The sequence below is a fragment of the Oratosquilla oratoria genome, chromosome 40 (assembly GCF_046742065.1).
Source record: "Oratosquilla oratoria isolate Oo_2021 chromosome 40, ASM4674206v1, whole genome shotgun sequence".
NCBI classification, from domain to species: domain Eukaryota; kingdom Metazoa; phylum Arthropoda; class Malacostraca; order Stomatopoda; family Squillidae; genus Oratosquilla; species Oratosquilla oratoria.
Window position 1 is genome coordinate 26,234,895 of NC_134816.1, and position 18,259 is coordinate 26,253,153.

Genomic DNA, 18,259 nt, shown 5'->3' on the forward strand with positions numbered 1-18,259 from the left:
GGAGTGATTGCGCGATCTTTTGATTTCAAAAGTCCATCACTCATTAACAAGCTATATAAATCGTTAGTTCGTCCACATTTGGAATATGCTGTATCTGTATGGTCACTGAATCTCATTAAAGACATTGACAGACTGGAAAAAGTACAACGGCGAGCCACAAAACTGATTCCAAATATCATAAATAAATCATACGAAAATCGACTAAAACACATGAATCTGTTTTCCCTAAAAAAGCGTAGACTCAGAGGTGACTTGATACAGGTCTTTAAGATTTTAAAGGGAATTGACAACATCAAAAGTGACCAAATTTTCACATTGAATGAGAATCAGACAAGGAACAATGGTCTCAAACTATCCGGAAATAGATTCAATTTGGAAGCAGGTAGAAACAAATTTGCTAACCGTGTAGTAAATGAATGGAATAAACTTCCTGCACAGGTAGTGCAATGTAGTTCAGTTCGAAGCTTTAAGAATCAGTTAGATAAATACCTAAGTAAGATGCTGTAATGATTATAATTTATCTTATATTATTTGCTTTTGTTTTGTCATCATTTGTCTGTCTGATTTTCATTTATTATTAGTTATATGTCAGTTTATTATTTACTATTTACCTGTTTGTTTATTATTTAACTATACCTATGCATTTATTTGTTATTTACATTATTATAGTTTTTATTTATTATTTTATTATTAATATGATTTTTTTTCGCATCCGACCTAGATATGGATCAAAAGGTCTCCTGTCGGCATGCTCCGCCTTTGTAATCCTTTGTAATCCTTTGTAAAAATCTCCAAGTGGCTTAGCTGACCTTGCTTTTTCAGTACTGTTACTGGCATGCCTTGTTTTTATTAATGTTTGACCTCGATGATTTTTTCCCTGTTTTATCATCTACTTTTTTCCTGGGTGGGATTCCCTCAGATTCTTAAGTGTGACTTGCAAATTTTTTGATTTAGCTAGATGGTTCTTGGTTAGGTCTGGTCTAATAAAAACATTAGATATCATGACTACTCTCTCTCAAATCCCTAGCCATTGACAGGATTAATTTCTTATCTGCAAGTAATTTAAGCCCTATCTTTAATGCCCTATCCTTATAATCCTTATCCTTGGCAGTCTTCTTTCCTACTGTGCCTAGTTGGGTTGTCTTGGTCACCTTGGTGATTAATTTAAATTCATCTTTGATCATGGTGGTAAATGGGATATTGGCTTCGGGACTCTCTTGTTCAGGTAAATATAGAATAATGAGATTCAGTTTCCTCAGTTCAATTTGTTCCAGTTCTGCAAGACCCTGTCATAATGTCTAGGCCCCCTAGGCCTGTTTTAAGTGATGGGGCTGTAGCTTCTGGGCTTAACATTGGCTGGTTAGAGATTTTCTTCTTGAGTGCCTGTATTGTGGCTGCAGTTTTATCATTGGCAGTGTTAAGTTTCACTTCCAGTTTCTCCTTGAATGTAGTAAGTTGGGATTTGTCTTGTGACTCAATTTTTGTCAATGTATGTCCAATGAGTTGTGGAGATCATTTATCTTCTGATTTGTATCTATGACTTTTGTTTAAGTTAGATAATTATATAGTGTTAGTTGAACATTGTGCTGTCACTCTCTCTAGTGTAGCTTTGATTGCCTCATTCTCATGTTGGATTGCAATAACCTGTATCCTTAGATTTTTGGTGCCATGCTTGCAGTTCTTACAATACCATGGACAGTTGTCCTCCTCATACAGTTTTAAGGAGATCTTTTGGCACTTGATATAGAACCACAAATTGCACATGTCACACCGAAGTGCTTGATCATCATCACTAACAACTGTCCATCACTTTGTTTTGTTCAGAGGTCCTATGTTTCCATCATTATGTGCCATTTTGGGAATATTTAGGAACTATGCAAATAAATATGGGAGCTAGGAGCAGTCAGCAAAGAATGTAAACACTATATAGTAACTTACAGACCAGTAATTAGGCAAAAAAAATGTAAATTAATGGAGCTCAGCAATACGCAACCTCACAGAGCCGATGGATAGGTGTTAGTGTTCTTTGTGTTCTGGTTGCATCTACAGCAATTTGATTCTGTGGCCAGGCCTATTCTGTGTTGGTGCTGTCTTCAATCCAGTGCCCTGAGGTGCCAAAAGAACCTTTTACAACCCCAAGTCAAATAAAAAATTTAATAAGAAAAAAATGTTAGTTTTACCTTACCAAGAGAACCTGCAAGGCATCACATATTTATTATGTAGTTTTTAACAATAAGAACACTGTAAGAGAATTGTTCATATATAATTCTGTCAATAGTGATAAAGGGTGTGTACAAATTACCTTGTAAATCATGTAATCAGTTTTATGCTGGTCAGACTGGTATATGTTTCCCATGATCTTCATTTGGTATTTCACTTCCACCTAATCTGTGAATCTGGCATGTAATTCTCTATCTGTACATATACACTTACATTTTTTATATTACAGACAGCACAGGGACCATTGACAGGTACCAGCACAAAGTGGTCCTATGATAGGGTCATCAGAGTCCTCTCCTTAGTGCCCATCTTCAAATCTTGATAAGTTTTTCACTTCCATTTGGAGATTCATCCACAAGGGGCTGATATTTGGTTTTTAGACTGAGCCCAAAAACACTTTTGTCATCTTCATCTGTATTACAAAGGATTACAAAGGCGGAGCATGCTGACAGGAGACCTTTTGATCCATATCTAGGTCGGATGAAAAAAAAAATCATATTAATAATAAATAAAAACTATAATAATGTAAATAACAAATAAAATACATAAATAAATGCATAGGTATAGTAAAAATAATAAACAGGTAAATAGTAAATGATAATAAATTGACATATAACTAATAATAAATGAAAATCAGACAGACAAATTATAACAAAACAAAAACAAATAATATAACATAAATCATAATCATTACAGCATCTTACTTAGGTATTTATCTAAATGATTCTTAAAGCTTCGAACTGAACTACATTGCACTACCTGTGCAGGAAGTTTATTCCATTCATTAACTACACGGTTGGCAAAGTTGTTTCTACCTACTTCCAAATTGAATCTATTTCCGGACAGTTTGAGACCATTGTTTCTTGTCTGATTCTCATTCAATGTGAAAATTTGGTCACTTTTGATGTTGTCAATTCCCTTTAAAATCGTAAAGACCTGTATCAAGTCACCTCTGAGTCTACGCTTTTTTAGGGAAAACAGATTCATGTGCTTAAGTCGATTTTCGTATGATTTATTTTTTATATTTGGAATCAGTTTTGTTGCTCGCCGTTGTACTTTTTCCAGTCTGTCAATGTCTTTAATGAGATTCGGTGACCATACGGAAACAGCATATTTCAAATGTGGACGAACTAACGATTTATATAGCTTGTTAATGAGTGATGGACTTTTGAAATCAAAAGATCGCGCAATCAATCCCAGAATCTTATTTGCTTTCTCAGCGGCTGAAATACACTGCTTGGATGATTTGAGGTCGTTACTGATAATTACGCCGAGATCTTTTTCACTATCCACTTTTGTTAACGAATTTCCAAATAACTTGTAATCATACTTACTGTTATTTTTACCTATGTGCATTACCTTGCATTTACTTGTGTTAAATTTCATTAGCCACTTTTCAGACCATTGCTGTAATTTATCTAAATCTTCTTGAATATCTAATTGGTTTGGGTGATCATTTGCCACTCCGCACAGTTTTGTATCATCAGCAAATTTGGAAACAGTAGATTTTAGTCCATGGTCTATATCATTTATATATACTATGAATAGAAGTGGCCCAAGAACGGAACCCTGAGGAACTCCACTTGCAAGACTTTTCCATCCAGAAGTTTTTCCATTTAAAACAACTCTGTTTTCGACCTTTCAACCAATTACTAGTCCAACCTAATAGGCTACCACTTATTCCATGCAGAGCTAATTTAGTAAGTAGTCTTTCGTGTGGGACGGTATCAAAAGCTTTTGCAAAGTCTAGATATATTAAATCTATATTGTTTCTTTTGTCATAATTCGAGATAACTGTGTTGTAGAATTCGAGTAAGTTAGTTACGCAAGAACGTTTCCGTCTGAAACCATGCTGGCTATCATTTATCAAACGGTTACTTTCTAAATGATATTCGATAGCATCTCTGATGATAGTTTCCATTATTTTTCCTACGATTGAAGTCAAACTTATAGGCCTATAGTTATTTGGTTTCTTTTTGTCACCTTTTTTGAATATGGGAGTAACGTTAGCTAGCTTCCATTCTCTTGGGACATCTCCGGATATGATGGATTTCTTGAAAATAATTTCTAATGGAACAACAATCTCATTTTTCATTTCCTTTAAGATTTTTGGATGCCAACCATCAGGCCCTGGTGTTTTATTAACTTTGAGTTTGTCTATACACCTTTAAATACAAAGAGGGCTGACAACCAGTGACACCCCTTGTACTGCATTCAGCTGGTGACATAAACAGTTCATATCAAAAGCTATGGAATAATCAAGAAATGTTGCATCTACTAGGTATACAGCACAAGGTCTGTTTCATAAAAAGAAAAAAGTAAGCAGATTAATCAAACATGTGTAAATAGGGGCAATCCATTGTTGTGATGATACATAATATTTATTCAGGACACATTTGATATCTTGGATGAGATGATTGAAAAAGTAAAACACATTAGTCAAGGTTAACCTCTTTGATGCAATGACAACTACATAGGCGTCATGAGGTAAGTGGGTATACGAGGATGCTGGCATTGATTGTATTTATTTTGTAGTTGTAGTTGAGTGACCCTCAAATTAAGTGAACTGGTTTGATCACATTTTCTGTGTTTGTTATTAGTCATAGTAAAAGAGAACAAGTAATACAGCTGTGATTTTATATCTTATAATGCAAGTAGTGTGATGCATTGTACATTAGGCATATGATGCTGTGCACAAGAATTTGACTCGTATTGAAGAGGTTAAAATCAAGGGGTAATGAAATAGTTATTGCATATGACTACAGAGAGATGTGCTGTGCAGAACAGAATTGTTATACTTTTTTTTATACAAGCCCAAGTTTAATTTAATAAAATGAGTTTATTTTATTTATTTATTTTTTCACTTAAGGGGTGCAGATGGGTTTAAAGGAGTAAAAATACTAAAAGAAAGTAAAGGTGAAGAATAGATGACACCAGTAGTTTAGTCTTTTATTAAAGTAGAGAACTTTCATCACATTTTTAGTATGCTTAGAGTGAATGAATTGATATTGAAACCATCTCATTTAAAGATTAAGTACGGTACAGAAAAAATGAGTTTTTTATATACTGTATAAGTAATGTTGCTAAATAATTGTACATTCGTGTAGATAAGACATCCCATTATAAGGAAGAACCTTCATATGTCACAAATTAGAATGATTACAAATTAAAACACTTGCACACAATTAAAATTCAAGAACAACAAAAGATAGTATAAATGAGCTAGCTAGGCATGCGAGTTACCACAGGAAATAGATATTTGAGTGAAATAAAAGAAGTAAAATTTGCCATGTAAGCTTTTGAAACAGTGTGGAATCAAGTTTTTAGTCATTAAATCATTTGCCGTTTTTTCACCAAGTATAGACACTGCTTCTGACCCAGGGCAGTGGGCAAGGTGCAGGGATGACCCGTCATCCAGGAGCTGCTCAGATGAGAGGGAGGGTGGGAGGGGTGTGGATTGTATTTAGGGATGAAATGGGTGGGAGTGTTTTTATGCCTTTCCCTTTTTGGCTACCTCCCTTGTAAGGGGGAAAAAGCCTTGGTATATGTATGTATGTATATATAGATAATAACAAATTGCAGTTTTAACTGCCTGCAACATACTGACACAGTTGTGCCTTCTGCTATTGTATACTCAAGTTTGCAACCTTTACACTTACCGTATTTTCCGGCGTATAGTGCTCAACTTTTTTCCGTTGGAAGGGCCTAAAAATGAGGGGTGCGCGTTATCCGGTGGTGTGCATTATCTACGGCCTACGATAAAAATTCTGCAGCTGTGTGTAATTTTTTTCACAACAACGTGACGATGTTGGCCATCACAAAGTTGGGAGGCACACTTCTCCATGACGTTCCGTGAGAACAAGAACAGCAGCCATGGTGACATGAAAGAATACGCCAGCATGGGCTACCGTATATAAATATTTGGTATAGGTATCTATCGAATCTTAATTTTCATGTTTAAATAGGCCTAAACACCATGAAACATGATCAATATTCATGATATTTGCCCATGTTCACAGCATCCTAGTTTGAATTTTTATGTTGGCTTTGTTGCTTCACTTTAGGTATAGTACAAATTCCGTTGCGGCCGTTCATAAACTCGTGTCAAACACCTGACTACAACACCCTCTTTCGGGAGTTATATAAACTAAACGTCACCTCAATGAGAGACTGTCCTATTTCACCACTGTCATTGCAGGTTCAAAGCTAAAATGAAACAGTCTGTAGTTTGTTTCAGTATTAAATAAAAAATGGTAAAGACGAATTATTTCCTCAAGATATAAAATGAACATTTTCTGTAAAAATCCCAAATTTTTTCTGTATATTTTACTTTCAATAAACTTTTTTTTAGATTATATTTCCTACAAACTTTTTAAACTATAAAGTAATAAGGGACCAACGCACAACATGAGTCATATACCGGTACATGTAGTTCCGACTTTTTCTTAGTTGTGTCCTGATTGATGCGTAAACTGACACTTAATTTAGTGACAAATCAACAGATTTCCCAGCGGTGGCTCTAGCCAATGAAAAATACTTCTCCATGTAACCTCGTTCACATGATATAAATACCGGGGTAAAACTGCGTTATAGACAAATGCGATCGGGCATGCGCGTTATACGTCGGTGCACACTATCTGTGTACTGAGATAACGAAGTGCATGGGTGCGCATTATAACCCAATGCACATTTTAAGCCGGAAAATACGGTATAAGTTGGCATTATACAATTTCTTATGGTACTCAGATATTCTTCTACTCTTGGTATATTCAACACATCCATACTAATTAGTCATTCACTACCTTTCCCTACTTTGTAACTATCTCTCCATCCATATTCAGTCCTACTGCTTTCCCATATTTTTAAAACATATATGTATTTGATAGTTATTTTCAGCTGAACAATGCCAACTTCCATAAACATCATTTTGGATTATCCTGATATTGTGTACTTTCCTGGACAAACCATCACTGGGAGGATTGAACTGAGTAATACCTCTCCAAAGAATTGTCGTGGTAAGTTTTTTTTTTTTTTTTTTTTTTTTTTTTTTTTTTTTTTTTTTTTTTTTTTTTTTTTTTTTTTTTTTTTTTTTTTTTTTTTTTTTTTTTTTTTTGTAGCCATAATAGCCATAATAGTTTAGTATGAATATTGTATGCACCAATACAAAAACTGTACTGTACTCTCAGTTTTGTTGGAGAACTTGTAGGTTGTTTGGATTTTCCCATTTTATGTTTAGTAGAAATGGTTATTGCTGGTTACCTGAAGGCTGCAAGTCTTCTGCAAAATAGATCAAGGTTAATGGAGTGATTGATTGATTAAAAGAAAGGGCTTTGTAAAGGGTTACTCTATTATTTATGTTGGTGTTATTGATTTGCTGTTGTCTTCAAACTTTGCCTAGAATGAGAAAATACCATTGCCAGTTTTTTAATGTGGACTAATGAGGTGAAAGTTGGGGGCCAGAAATTTATGAGAAGGCCCAAGGACCATTACCAGCCATTGTGAGGTCATGGTATTCTAGTCATTGACATTTGAGGCAACAGTTGTTGATATGGGTATCCCAGACAAGGGGCTGATGATCATTTCCTACATGAGAGAGTCCCAGCTTGAAACTTTATGAGCATTTGTTTTGAGAAATTTATTCTTTTACAGGTGTGAAGGTGAAATTTAAGGGGTACAGCAAAGTACGCTGGACTGAGGATAAAGGTGACAGTACCAAAACTTACAAATCCAATGAATGTTATTACAACACCAAGTACTATGTCTGGGGAGATGGTAAGATTTTAGCCATTGTGACCTAAAGCTTTGGTTGTATTTAATTATCACACACACACACATATGAAAGTAAATTAAGAAAGACCACATGTCAAACGGATGTGAAGAAATATAGTTTTCCAATAAGATGTATGAATGTGTGGAATACCTTACTAGGTGATAGAGCCCAAGCTGGAACAAAAATAGAGTTCAAATGTAAATATGATAATTGGAAGTCAAAGATATAGATTAAGTTGGAACCATACATGAATTTGAGTCTAGGTATATTAGAAAATTAGAGCATAGGAGAGAGGACTGAATGAGCATTGCTCCTTTCCTACTACATATAGGTAAATACACACACACAGAGTCAGATTGACAGTGAAGATTGCAACTCCAGAAAAAACACAATTTTCATGGATTTCAGCGACAAGGGAATAGCTGTGTTGTATTAGTAGGGAAGGGGAAAGCTCGTGGTGTAGTGAGCAGTTGAAGAAAAAGGAGAAGGGGAGGGATTATCGAGGAGAATGGAAGAAAATGAGGAAGGGGAGGAACAGGCCTTAGACATCAGAAGGGATGTAAACAAAAATTGAGCAGATGACACAGACAAGATCGAACAGGTTAGTAGAGGTATCAAAAGTAGAAATATAGATAATAGCAGCTGAATAGAAAGAGGAGATAATTACCTCTATGGATTTAATGAGGGAGGAAATGACAACCTCCCCCAACTAGTAAGTCTAGAGGAGAAACTAACAAAAACGAACGAAGCATGGGAGGTTAGGTTTAGCCAACTAGCACTAATTACTCAAAGAGTTGATAAACTGGAAGAACTAAAGAAGGAAAATCAAAACCTAACAAAAGAAATAGAAGAATTAAAAAGACAATTAAGAGAAGTAAAGGATGAGAATGAGGAATTAAAGAACAATAATAAAGAGAATAAAGAGTCTATAACAAAAGAGGTAAGTGGTTGGAAAAAAGTCCAAGAGAATAACAAAATTGAATTTAGAGATATAGTGAAACAACAGATGAAAGAACAAACTAAGGACACTGTTATTAAAGTGATGAGAGAGAAGAAGAATATAGTAAGAGACTTAGCAGATAAAAAGAAATGTATAATTATATTAGGAATGGAAGAGAAGCATAATCCAAATAGGACTACAAGAGTAAAGGAGAAGGAAAAATAAACAAGGCATTAAAAATAATTCAAGAAGATGAAAAAGAAATTAGGAAAGAAATTGAAGAAATATATAGATTGGGGAAATACAATATAGACAAGACCAGACCAATTAAGGTTAAATTCAGGTCACAATCAACAGCAGAGAATATGTTATTAAAAAAAAAAACGAAAACTAGCAAAAAGTTGTCAGTATTACCAGGTATGGATAAAAAGAGATGAATAAAGAGGCAAGAGAGGAAGAGAAAACAAAAAGAATAGAAGCTAAGGAAAGAAAAGAGAAGAGAACAGAGTCAAACAAAGAGAAATTCTATTGGAGAGTAGTGGATATGAAAGTGAGGAAATGGTTCATAGCAGAGAAAAACAGAAGGGAAACAGAAAACAGGATGGAGGTAACAAAAAATTAAAAGTGTCTTTCACAAATATAGGCTTGAATGAACTGAATGATTACCTGAAGGAAAAAGAACCTGACATAATGGGAATTGCATAGACAAATTTGAAAGGTCCATTACCACCCAACAGTGTATGACATGGTGCATATAATAAATGGATTAGAAACAGAGAAGTAAAACAAGTTGGTGGAGTTATGTTCCTGACTAAGGATATAAATGTGAGGAATGTTACATATGGAAAGAATAGAGTAGAGATGATTATGATGGAAATAGAGGACAGGGACAAGAAGAGCAGGAAGTTTGTGGTAAATTAAATGCCTCCTAAAACGGCTTTGTGGGAAGAAAGAACACAAAAATATGTTAGAAGACATGAGGATAACACTAAATAAGATAATGGAAGATGGATAAAGAATAGTTATAATGGGTGACTTTAATTGTAAAGAAATCTCCTGGGAAGAGATGACAGTGAAAGGCAGAGACGACCTATGGGGAAATGTACCACTTGATATGATTATAGAACATACAATGACACAATGGATACAAGAGAATACTAGATATAGAAACGAGGAAGAACCATCAAGACTGGACCAATTAATCACATCAGAACCTGAAATAGTGAACAAGATTGAATATAAGACACCAATAAGTAAAAGTGACCACATATTAGTAGAACTGGAACTAAATGAGGAAAAATACATGGAAAAAACAAACAATATAGAAAGGTAAGATTGGTGTACGGAAAAACAAATTTGATTAAATAAGAGATCTCTTTCAAAAAGCAGACTGGAAAAGGATACACAAGGAGGAAACAACAGTAGAAGAGAAATGGAAAAATTTGACAAAAATTTATAAAGGAGTGGAAAAGTATGTTCCAAGACAAAAACAAGAAAAAGGATATGTAAAATGTTGGTACAACAAAAGATGTAGGGAGTTAAAAGACAAAATGGATAAAGTTTGGATAAAATGGAAGACAGAAGACCTGAAAAATGGAGAATATATACTAGTTATAGAAATCAGTATGTACAAGTGCGCAGAGAAGAAAAGAGAAAATACAGAAAGGATGTCATAGAAAAATGTAAAGATCAGCCAAAACTATTTTATAGATTTGTAAACAACAAACTGAAAAAGAAACAAGAATTAGTGAAACTACAAGGAGTTGAATACACAGAGGAAATAGAAATAGCAGAAATTATGAACAAGCATTTGAAATCAGTGTTTGTGAGGGAGAACATAAAATTTAGAGATGTCGAGTGGGAGGAGAAACTCCCCCTATGAAAGAGATAGAAGTAACAAGGAAAGAAAAAATGAATCACTTGAGTAATCTCGATGTCAGAAAATCACATGGACCAGATGAAATGGCAAACTGGATTTTGAGAGAATGCAGGAACGAACTAAAAGACAAAATACATAGTCTGATAAGCAGTTCATTGAAAGAAGGAAAAGTTCCAGAAGATTGGAAAAGAGCAAATATAATACCAGTATATAAGGGGGGAAACAAGGAAGACCCTACTAACTATAGACTGGTCTCTCTTACAAGAATGGTAGCTAAAATTTATGAAAGAATTATCAAAAGTAGATGGGTAAGGTATTTGGAAAAAAACAATGTAATCCAAGGTAATGTGGATTTAGACAAGGACGATCATGTGTCACAAACTTGATGTGTTTCTATTCAAGGTTAATAGATGTAATACAAGAAAGAGATGGATGGGCTGATTGGGCATTTCTAGACCTGAAAAAAGCTTTTGATAAGGTGCCACATAAGAAATTGCTAAAGGAATAAGAAACTGCAGGAGGAATACAGGGCAAACTGCTGAAGTGGATGGAAGACTTCTCACATGAAAGAAAAATGAGAGTGGTGCAATGCTATAGGGATTCTTTCTCTTACTCTTCAGTTATCATACTTAACCAAAATGAATGTGCTTAAAATTCTTGTCTGGTTCCAGTTTGGACTATATCACTTTCTTGGATGTTCCTAGAGTTTATGCATATTCTTCTTTTTTCAGGAAATGAAACTGAGTTACCACCTGGCAATCACGCATTCAACTTTAGTTTTATGTTGCCTCCCAACATTCCTTCTTCATTTGAATCCAAGTATGGAAAGATACTGCATGAAGTCTCGGCTGCACTTGATCTTCCCATGGCTTTAGACAAAGAATGTACAAAGCTTGTGTCAGTTAGCAGCCTCTATGACCTCAATACTCTTCCAGGTGTTATTGTAAGTGGTAAGATAGATAATATAGTTGTGTATCCTTAGGTCCATTGCTGCAGTGACAGTTGGTATAAAGTAAACACTAAATGATTCATTCGAGTTTAGGAAGGTTCCTTTTGCAAAAGATTCCAGATTGTCTTATATTTATGTATTTACCTAGTTGTGTTTTACAGGATGAGAGCTATGCTCATAGTGACCCATTTTTATATCTCTCCACAACCAGTTTGTTCTTAAAATCTTGTAAAGTTTTGGCATTCATTGTTTCCCCATTTAGTTTGTCGCAGACATAAATCACTCTGTGTGGGAAGCTATTTTTTTTCAAATCTCTTCTGTAACTGTCCTTCTTTAGCTTCTTCTCATGTCCCTTTGTTTCTCTTCTGTCCCATATTAATAAGTCGTCTCTATCAAGAACTTCCTTCCCTTTCATAATTCTGTAAATGATCACCAAATCACCCCTTTTTCTTTTCTCTTCCAGTGTTGATAGATGTAATTTATCCAATCTTTTTTTGTATGTCAAATCTGAGAGTGTAGGTGCCATTTTTGTAGCTGCTCATTGAATTCTTTCTAATTTCCTTTTTTTTTTTTTTTTTTTTACTAGGTGCCCATAGTGTCACAGCATACTCCAATTTAGGTGTTATAAGTGTAATTACTATTTTCTTTACCATTTCTTCATCCATGTTGTCAAAGGTCACTTTCATTGATCCTAATACAGGTCGAGTCTCGATTATCTGAAATCCTCGGGATTTTTATAGGAACGGATAATCAATTTTTATGGATTATGTGGAAATTCATTGTAAATTAATAAAAACGGTACTAGAGATAAGGAAATTAATTAAGTAGTCATTAAAGAAGTTAATAAAGAAGTTAAATAAGGAAATAAAGGTACAGGTAAATGATAAAAAGAAACCATAGATACAGAAATGAGTCATAGTACTGTACTGTATTTACCAAGGGTAGGTGATTTCTTCTGCTCACAAATTGTAGAACCCACACCATCACTGCAGAGATGAATTACAGAAGTGGATGGAGTTTTATCAGTGGCAAGGGTGATATCAGGGATTAGGTCTTTATCGGATGTGTCGTCATGTAAAAATCCAGGTAAACTCACATCAGATGTTTCTGAGGTAGGGTTCATTGCTGCTGGTGTGCTGCTCCTAGGTTAGGTAGAGGAAGGTCCAGTGCACTAGAAGGTCCTGGTTGAGGTGACGTTGGCTGAGGCTGTGGTGTAGGGACGGACATTTTCTTAAAAAAAGCCTGGATTTTCCATTGTTTTATGCATTTGGGCTTCTCTTTGATGAGTTTTCCTTGGAGGTTGTAAATCCACATAATTTCTTGCTCAGAAATAAATGGCTGTTGCTCAAGTGCAGCAATAAATTTCTCCACGAGTTTGATGGTTTCATCCAGGGAAATCCTATCTTCAGCTTGTACAGTGCTGTCATCTACTTCTTCTTCATCACTTCTTTCATTTCCTACATCAGGAGTTGTTACCATCCTAACAATTTCTTCCTTTGATAGCTAGAGAGCAAGTGGAACATCAGCATCTACCTCCATCCACTTGTAAAAAATGAACAACCAGCTTTTTATGTATACTCTTTCTTGATTTTGTTGTGGTACATATTTGTTCACTCCCTCAATATAAATTTCTTTTAGTATATTCCATTTCTCTTCCACCCTTGTTTCTTCATTTAGGAATTTTTCCCATTTTGCATTATGAAAGAATTTTTTAAGTTTCTCAAAATTCGTTTTGTTGTACATACGTCTTCCTTTTCTATCTTTCTCATTTCTTCTTTCATCCATTTCCTCTTTTAGTTCAAATTCTATTAGTACATGGTCACTCTTTCCTATTGGAGTTTTGTAATCAATTCTGTCCACAGTTTCAGGTTCTGATGTAAGTATTAAATCCAGTCTTGATGGTTCCTCATTGTTTCTGTATCTGGTATTTTCTTTTATCCACTGAGTCATTGTGTATTCAATGGTCATATCAAGTATGTTGCCCCAGAGGTCTTCTCTATCTTTCACTGTCATTTCTTCCCAACTTATTTCTTTTGAATTAAAATCACCCATAATTACTATATTTCCTATTTCAGTATATTAGTTAGTTCATATTTTGCATCTTCCAAAAGTTTGGAATGATTGCCTTCTGTCCAGGACTGTGTTTTGGGGGGCACATACGCTACTACAAAATTTCTACTTTTCATGTAATTGCTTTTAACTTTTGTCATAATTGAATCTACATTGTTTTTTGTTTTTTTTTCCTCTGTTATCTTTGTCATGTTTAAGTCTTTCCTAGTCAAAAATAATACTCCCCCACCCTGTTTTTCCTCTCTATTGGGGTTTATGAGGAGGGATAGTGAGAAATGAGGAAGTGAGGCAGCCCATTGAGCTTCAACAGTTTATCATCCATTCACAACCATTCTCCACTCACACATTTCTCTTGCCTTGTTATTTCCCTACTCAGCAGACATTCATTCAATTTTTATCATCCTTGTCTCCTAATTTTCTTGAAGTTCTTTAAATACCTTCACTTCAGTTTTTTCATCATGATAGTGATGTTAGCTGGGAGCTAATGATATAGAATGTGTGTCTTCTTTTGCAGAGCCCTGTCCAGGAAAATAAAACAAAACATCTTTGTTGTTGTTGCTGTAGATCGGGACCAATGTCTATTGTTCTGAATATTGAGAAGACGGGCTTTGCCTCAGGGGAGAACATTTCTATCAATGCTGAGTGCACCAACATGAGCAATCGATCCATGAACAAGACAGAAGCCAAGATTATACAGGTCAGTATGAAAAAAATTCACCATTTGGAGGAATATTCAGTTGTAAATGTTATAATACACTGTTAGTTTATAAGGTAAATGTAATCAGATCGATAATGCTAAATGTAGCAAACATGCAAGTGTCATTTACTTCAGTATCACCAAATCTGTAATTATGTTCCTTTGAGGTAGATTAAATTTATCAGTGACTGGATAAAGAACACTGAGATTCCCTTCCAGCTTCATAAATAAAATTTATACTTTTGATTGGCGTCCATCATAACTGAAGATGTCCAAATGCATTTCTTTCACTCTAGAAGAAAGTCTGTCTTACTGAAGTCCATATTACAGAATCAATTAATCTGTTATCTTAGTTCTCATGCAGGAGACTCAAGGCACTAAGATACTGGCTAAGGCTACCTGTTCAGTCAATAGGTCTCCTGGTGAAAAGATTTTATGAAAACGTCTGGTGGGTGTGGATAAGTCAATCCATTGCCCCATGTTTCTGTAGACCCATTCCTCACAGGTAACTGGCAACAACCACCAGATTGACCCACAAGTCACTCAAAGAATAGATACTGTGTTATTGTCTTGTTAGGGTAAGAACAAGACAGTGTAAGATGAAGTTTTCTCTATTTACCAAAATTACCTAATTGTAATATACATGAAAGGAGCAGCTCTTTGGTTCCAGTCTCCTACTCTCCAATTGATTAGAAATAGCCTCAAATTTATGTACAGATCCAACTTAATCTATATCCATGATTTCAAATGATCATATTCAGACTTAAATTCATGTATCGTTCCAGCATAGGCAATATCACCTAAGTTATTCCAAGTATTTATGTATCTATATGGAAAAATCTATTCTTTCACATCCTTTGGACATCTGGTCTTTCTTAATTTGTTCCCTTGACCTCATAAAGCCCTCCCATCCTTAATCAAGGGATCTCTTCCGGTAATGCAATCTATCCCCATTAGTGACCTGTATTTACCTAGTTTACCTAGTTGTATTTTGCGGGAGGAGAGCTATGCTCATAGTGACCCGCAGTTGTGTCTTTCTGCATCCAGTTCTTTCCTGAAATTATGTATACTTTTAGCATTCATTCTTTCCTCTTTCAGTTTGTTCCATGGATATATTACTCTGTGTGGGATGCTTTTTTTTTTTTTTTTCCTTCTTTTTTTCTTTTTTTCTTTTTTTTCCAGATCTCTTCTGTAACTGTCTTTTGTTAGTTTTTTCTTGTGTCCTCTTGTATTTCTTCTGTCCCATTTTAATAGGTCATCCTTATCAAGAATTTCCATCCCATTCATAATACTGTAGATGGTTATTAAATCACCTTTTTCTCTTCTTTGAGCTAGAGTTGATAAGTTTATTTTGTCCAATCTTTGTTCGTATGTCAACTTGCAAAGTGTTGGTGCCATCCTTGTAATTGCTCTTTGAATTTTTTTGCTTCTTTATGTTTTGTCCTTTGTACTAGGTGTTCATAGAGATGCTGGGTATTCCAATTTTGGTCTTATCAGTGTAACTAGTATCTCCTTTACCATTTCCTCATCCATGCAGTCAAAGGCCACTTTCATTGATCTTATTAAGTTATAAGAGTCTCCAACTATTTTGTTAACATGTTTGTCCGGTGTCATGTTGTTTGAGATAATTACTCCTATGTCCCTTTCTGAGTTTACTTTTATAACTTCCTTTGTACCAATTTTATATTGACCCGATATTCTATTTTTGCTTTTTCCAAATTCCATTATATTACATTTCTTAATGCTGAAATTCACTTTGTTCTTTATATTCCATTTCCAGACTGTCCAGGTCTTCTTGAAAAGATTTGCAATTTTCTTCTGTATGTAGTGGGTGGCTAAATAAATAAAAGTCTTATAGGGGAAATACACTATATTCACTTATACCACTGACAACGAATGCGTGTGTTTACAACGAGAGCTTGCTAAGAACTGACGCCAAAGCCCAATTTGCCAATTTGGCACGAACAGACATGCATCGCATTATGCGATATCCAATATAATTACAAATATACACAATGATTACACATAATTACAATAAATAATAAAACAACAAACAACAAAACATATGACAATTTTATAAAGAGGGGGAAACATATAATTCCCCAAGTAAGCAACACACAATTACAATGTACGATAATATATACAATCATACCACACTAACACATGTACTTACTTTCTTCAATAGTGTTGCATCATCTGCAAAGAAGTTCATATAACATTCAATGCCTTTATCCATGTCATTTATATAAACAGCAAACATTATCGGAGTCAATACAGAGCCTTGGGGGACTCCGCTTATCATATCTACCCAATTTGAGTTCTTTTCTCTAAGTACCACCCGCATTTTTCTTCCATTCAAGAAATCTTTCATCCATTCCAATAGTTTTCCTTGGATTCCACCTATTGTTTCAATTTTTCCTAGTAGTTTTTTGTGTGGTACTTTGTCAAAAACCTTTTGTAAGTCCAAGAAGGCACAGTCTGACCAACCATCTCTTGTATTATTCTGTTAATCTTGAGTAAAAGCATGTTAAGTTTGTAGTGCCTTTACTTTCTTTTTTAGGAATATCCCCTCTTGGGACTACAGGTAGCAGGATTCCTAATCCCATCCCCCGTCCCTTTTTTGTCGCCTTGTACGACTCAAGTGGAAATACTTGGTGGCAGTATTCTTTTCCCCCACCACATCTGGGAATGGATGCTAAGAGGAGGTTATATGAAGGAGTGATTGTGCCAACAGCAATGTACAGGGCAGAAACATGGAACATGAGAGAGGAAGAGAGAAGGAGTTTGAATGTGTGTGAGATGAAATGTGAAATGTCTGAGAAGTATGATAGGGGTTACTGGGCTAAATAGAGCAAGAAATGAGGAGGTGAGGAGGAGAACAGGGGTGGAAAGGGAGCTGGAGATAGGGTTGATGAAAGAGTATTGGGATGGTTTGGACACATGGAAAGAATGAGTGAAGAAAGATTAGTAAAAGAAGTGTGGAAGGCGGAGGTGGAAGGAGTGAATATGAGGGGGCATCCTAGGATGAGATGGATGGATGGGGTGAAAGGGGCTTTACAAAAGAGAGGAATGTCTGTAGAGGAAGGACGGGAGAGGACAGAAGATAGGGGTGAATGGAGAAGGGTTGTGTATAGATGAGACTATGATGCATGAGGGGGAGTGGGTGAGGGATGGGGGGTGAGGAAGTATGTATGAGAAAAAATTTGATGCAGCCCGAAGGGATTTCTCCCCGTCTTCTCCTTTTGTGCATGAGGGGACGGAGAGGGGGGGGGTCGCCGAATTTATGAAGCAGCCTTGCTGTGGATGTGCTGTGTCTTGCGACACTGCTTCTGACCCAGGGCAGTGGACAGGATGCAGGGATGACCCGTCATCCAGGAGGTGCCAAGATAGGAGGGTGGAGGGGAGTGGAATATATGGGAAATGAAATGGGTGGGAGTGATTTCTATGCCTTTTTCTTTTTGGCTACACCCCCCCCCCTGTGTAAGGGGGAAAAAGCCTTTGGTATATGTATGTAAGTTTGTAGTACATGATCTTCCATTTCTAAATCCAAATTGGTTGGGGCTTAGTATTTTGTTCTCTTCCAAGTGTTTAATCAATTTATTTTTAATAACTCTTTCACATATTTTTGCAATTGTGCTTGTAAGGGATGCTGGTCTATAGTTTGTTGGATTTTCTTTATCTCCTCCTTTGTATATTGGTACAATATTTACATTTTTCCAATCTTGTGGTACTTT

The 18,259-nt window shown here is 35.5% G+C and overlaps 1 protein-coding gene across 4 annotated transcripts in view; it reads left to right on the plus strand.

Annotated features, from left to right (window-relative positions):
- Positions 1-18,259, plus strand: part of LOC143020707 (arrestin domain-containing protein 3-like) — an 80,099-nt gene that overhangs the window by 47,003 nt on the left and 14,837 nt on the right. For all 4 annotated transcript variants that reach the window (XM_076177375.1, XM_076177374.1, XM_076177373.1 and 1 more), the window contains exons 2-5: positions 7,107-7,235; positions 7,870-7,992; positions 11,541-11,752; positions 14,343-14,525. In XM_076177375.1, coding sequence (XP_076033490.1) covers positions 7,124-7,235; positions 7,870-7,992; positions 11,541-11,752; positions 14,343-14,525 — 630 coding nt within the window. In that variant the 5' untranslated portion in view covers positions 7,107-7,123. The remainder of the gene's footprint in view (positions 1-7,106; positions 7,236-7,869; positions 7,993-11,540; positions 11,753-14,342; positions 14,526-18,259) is intronic.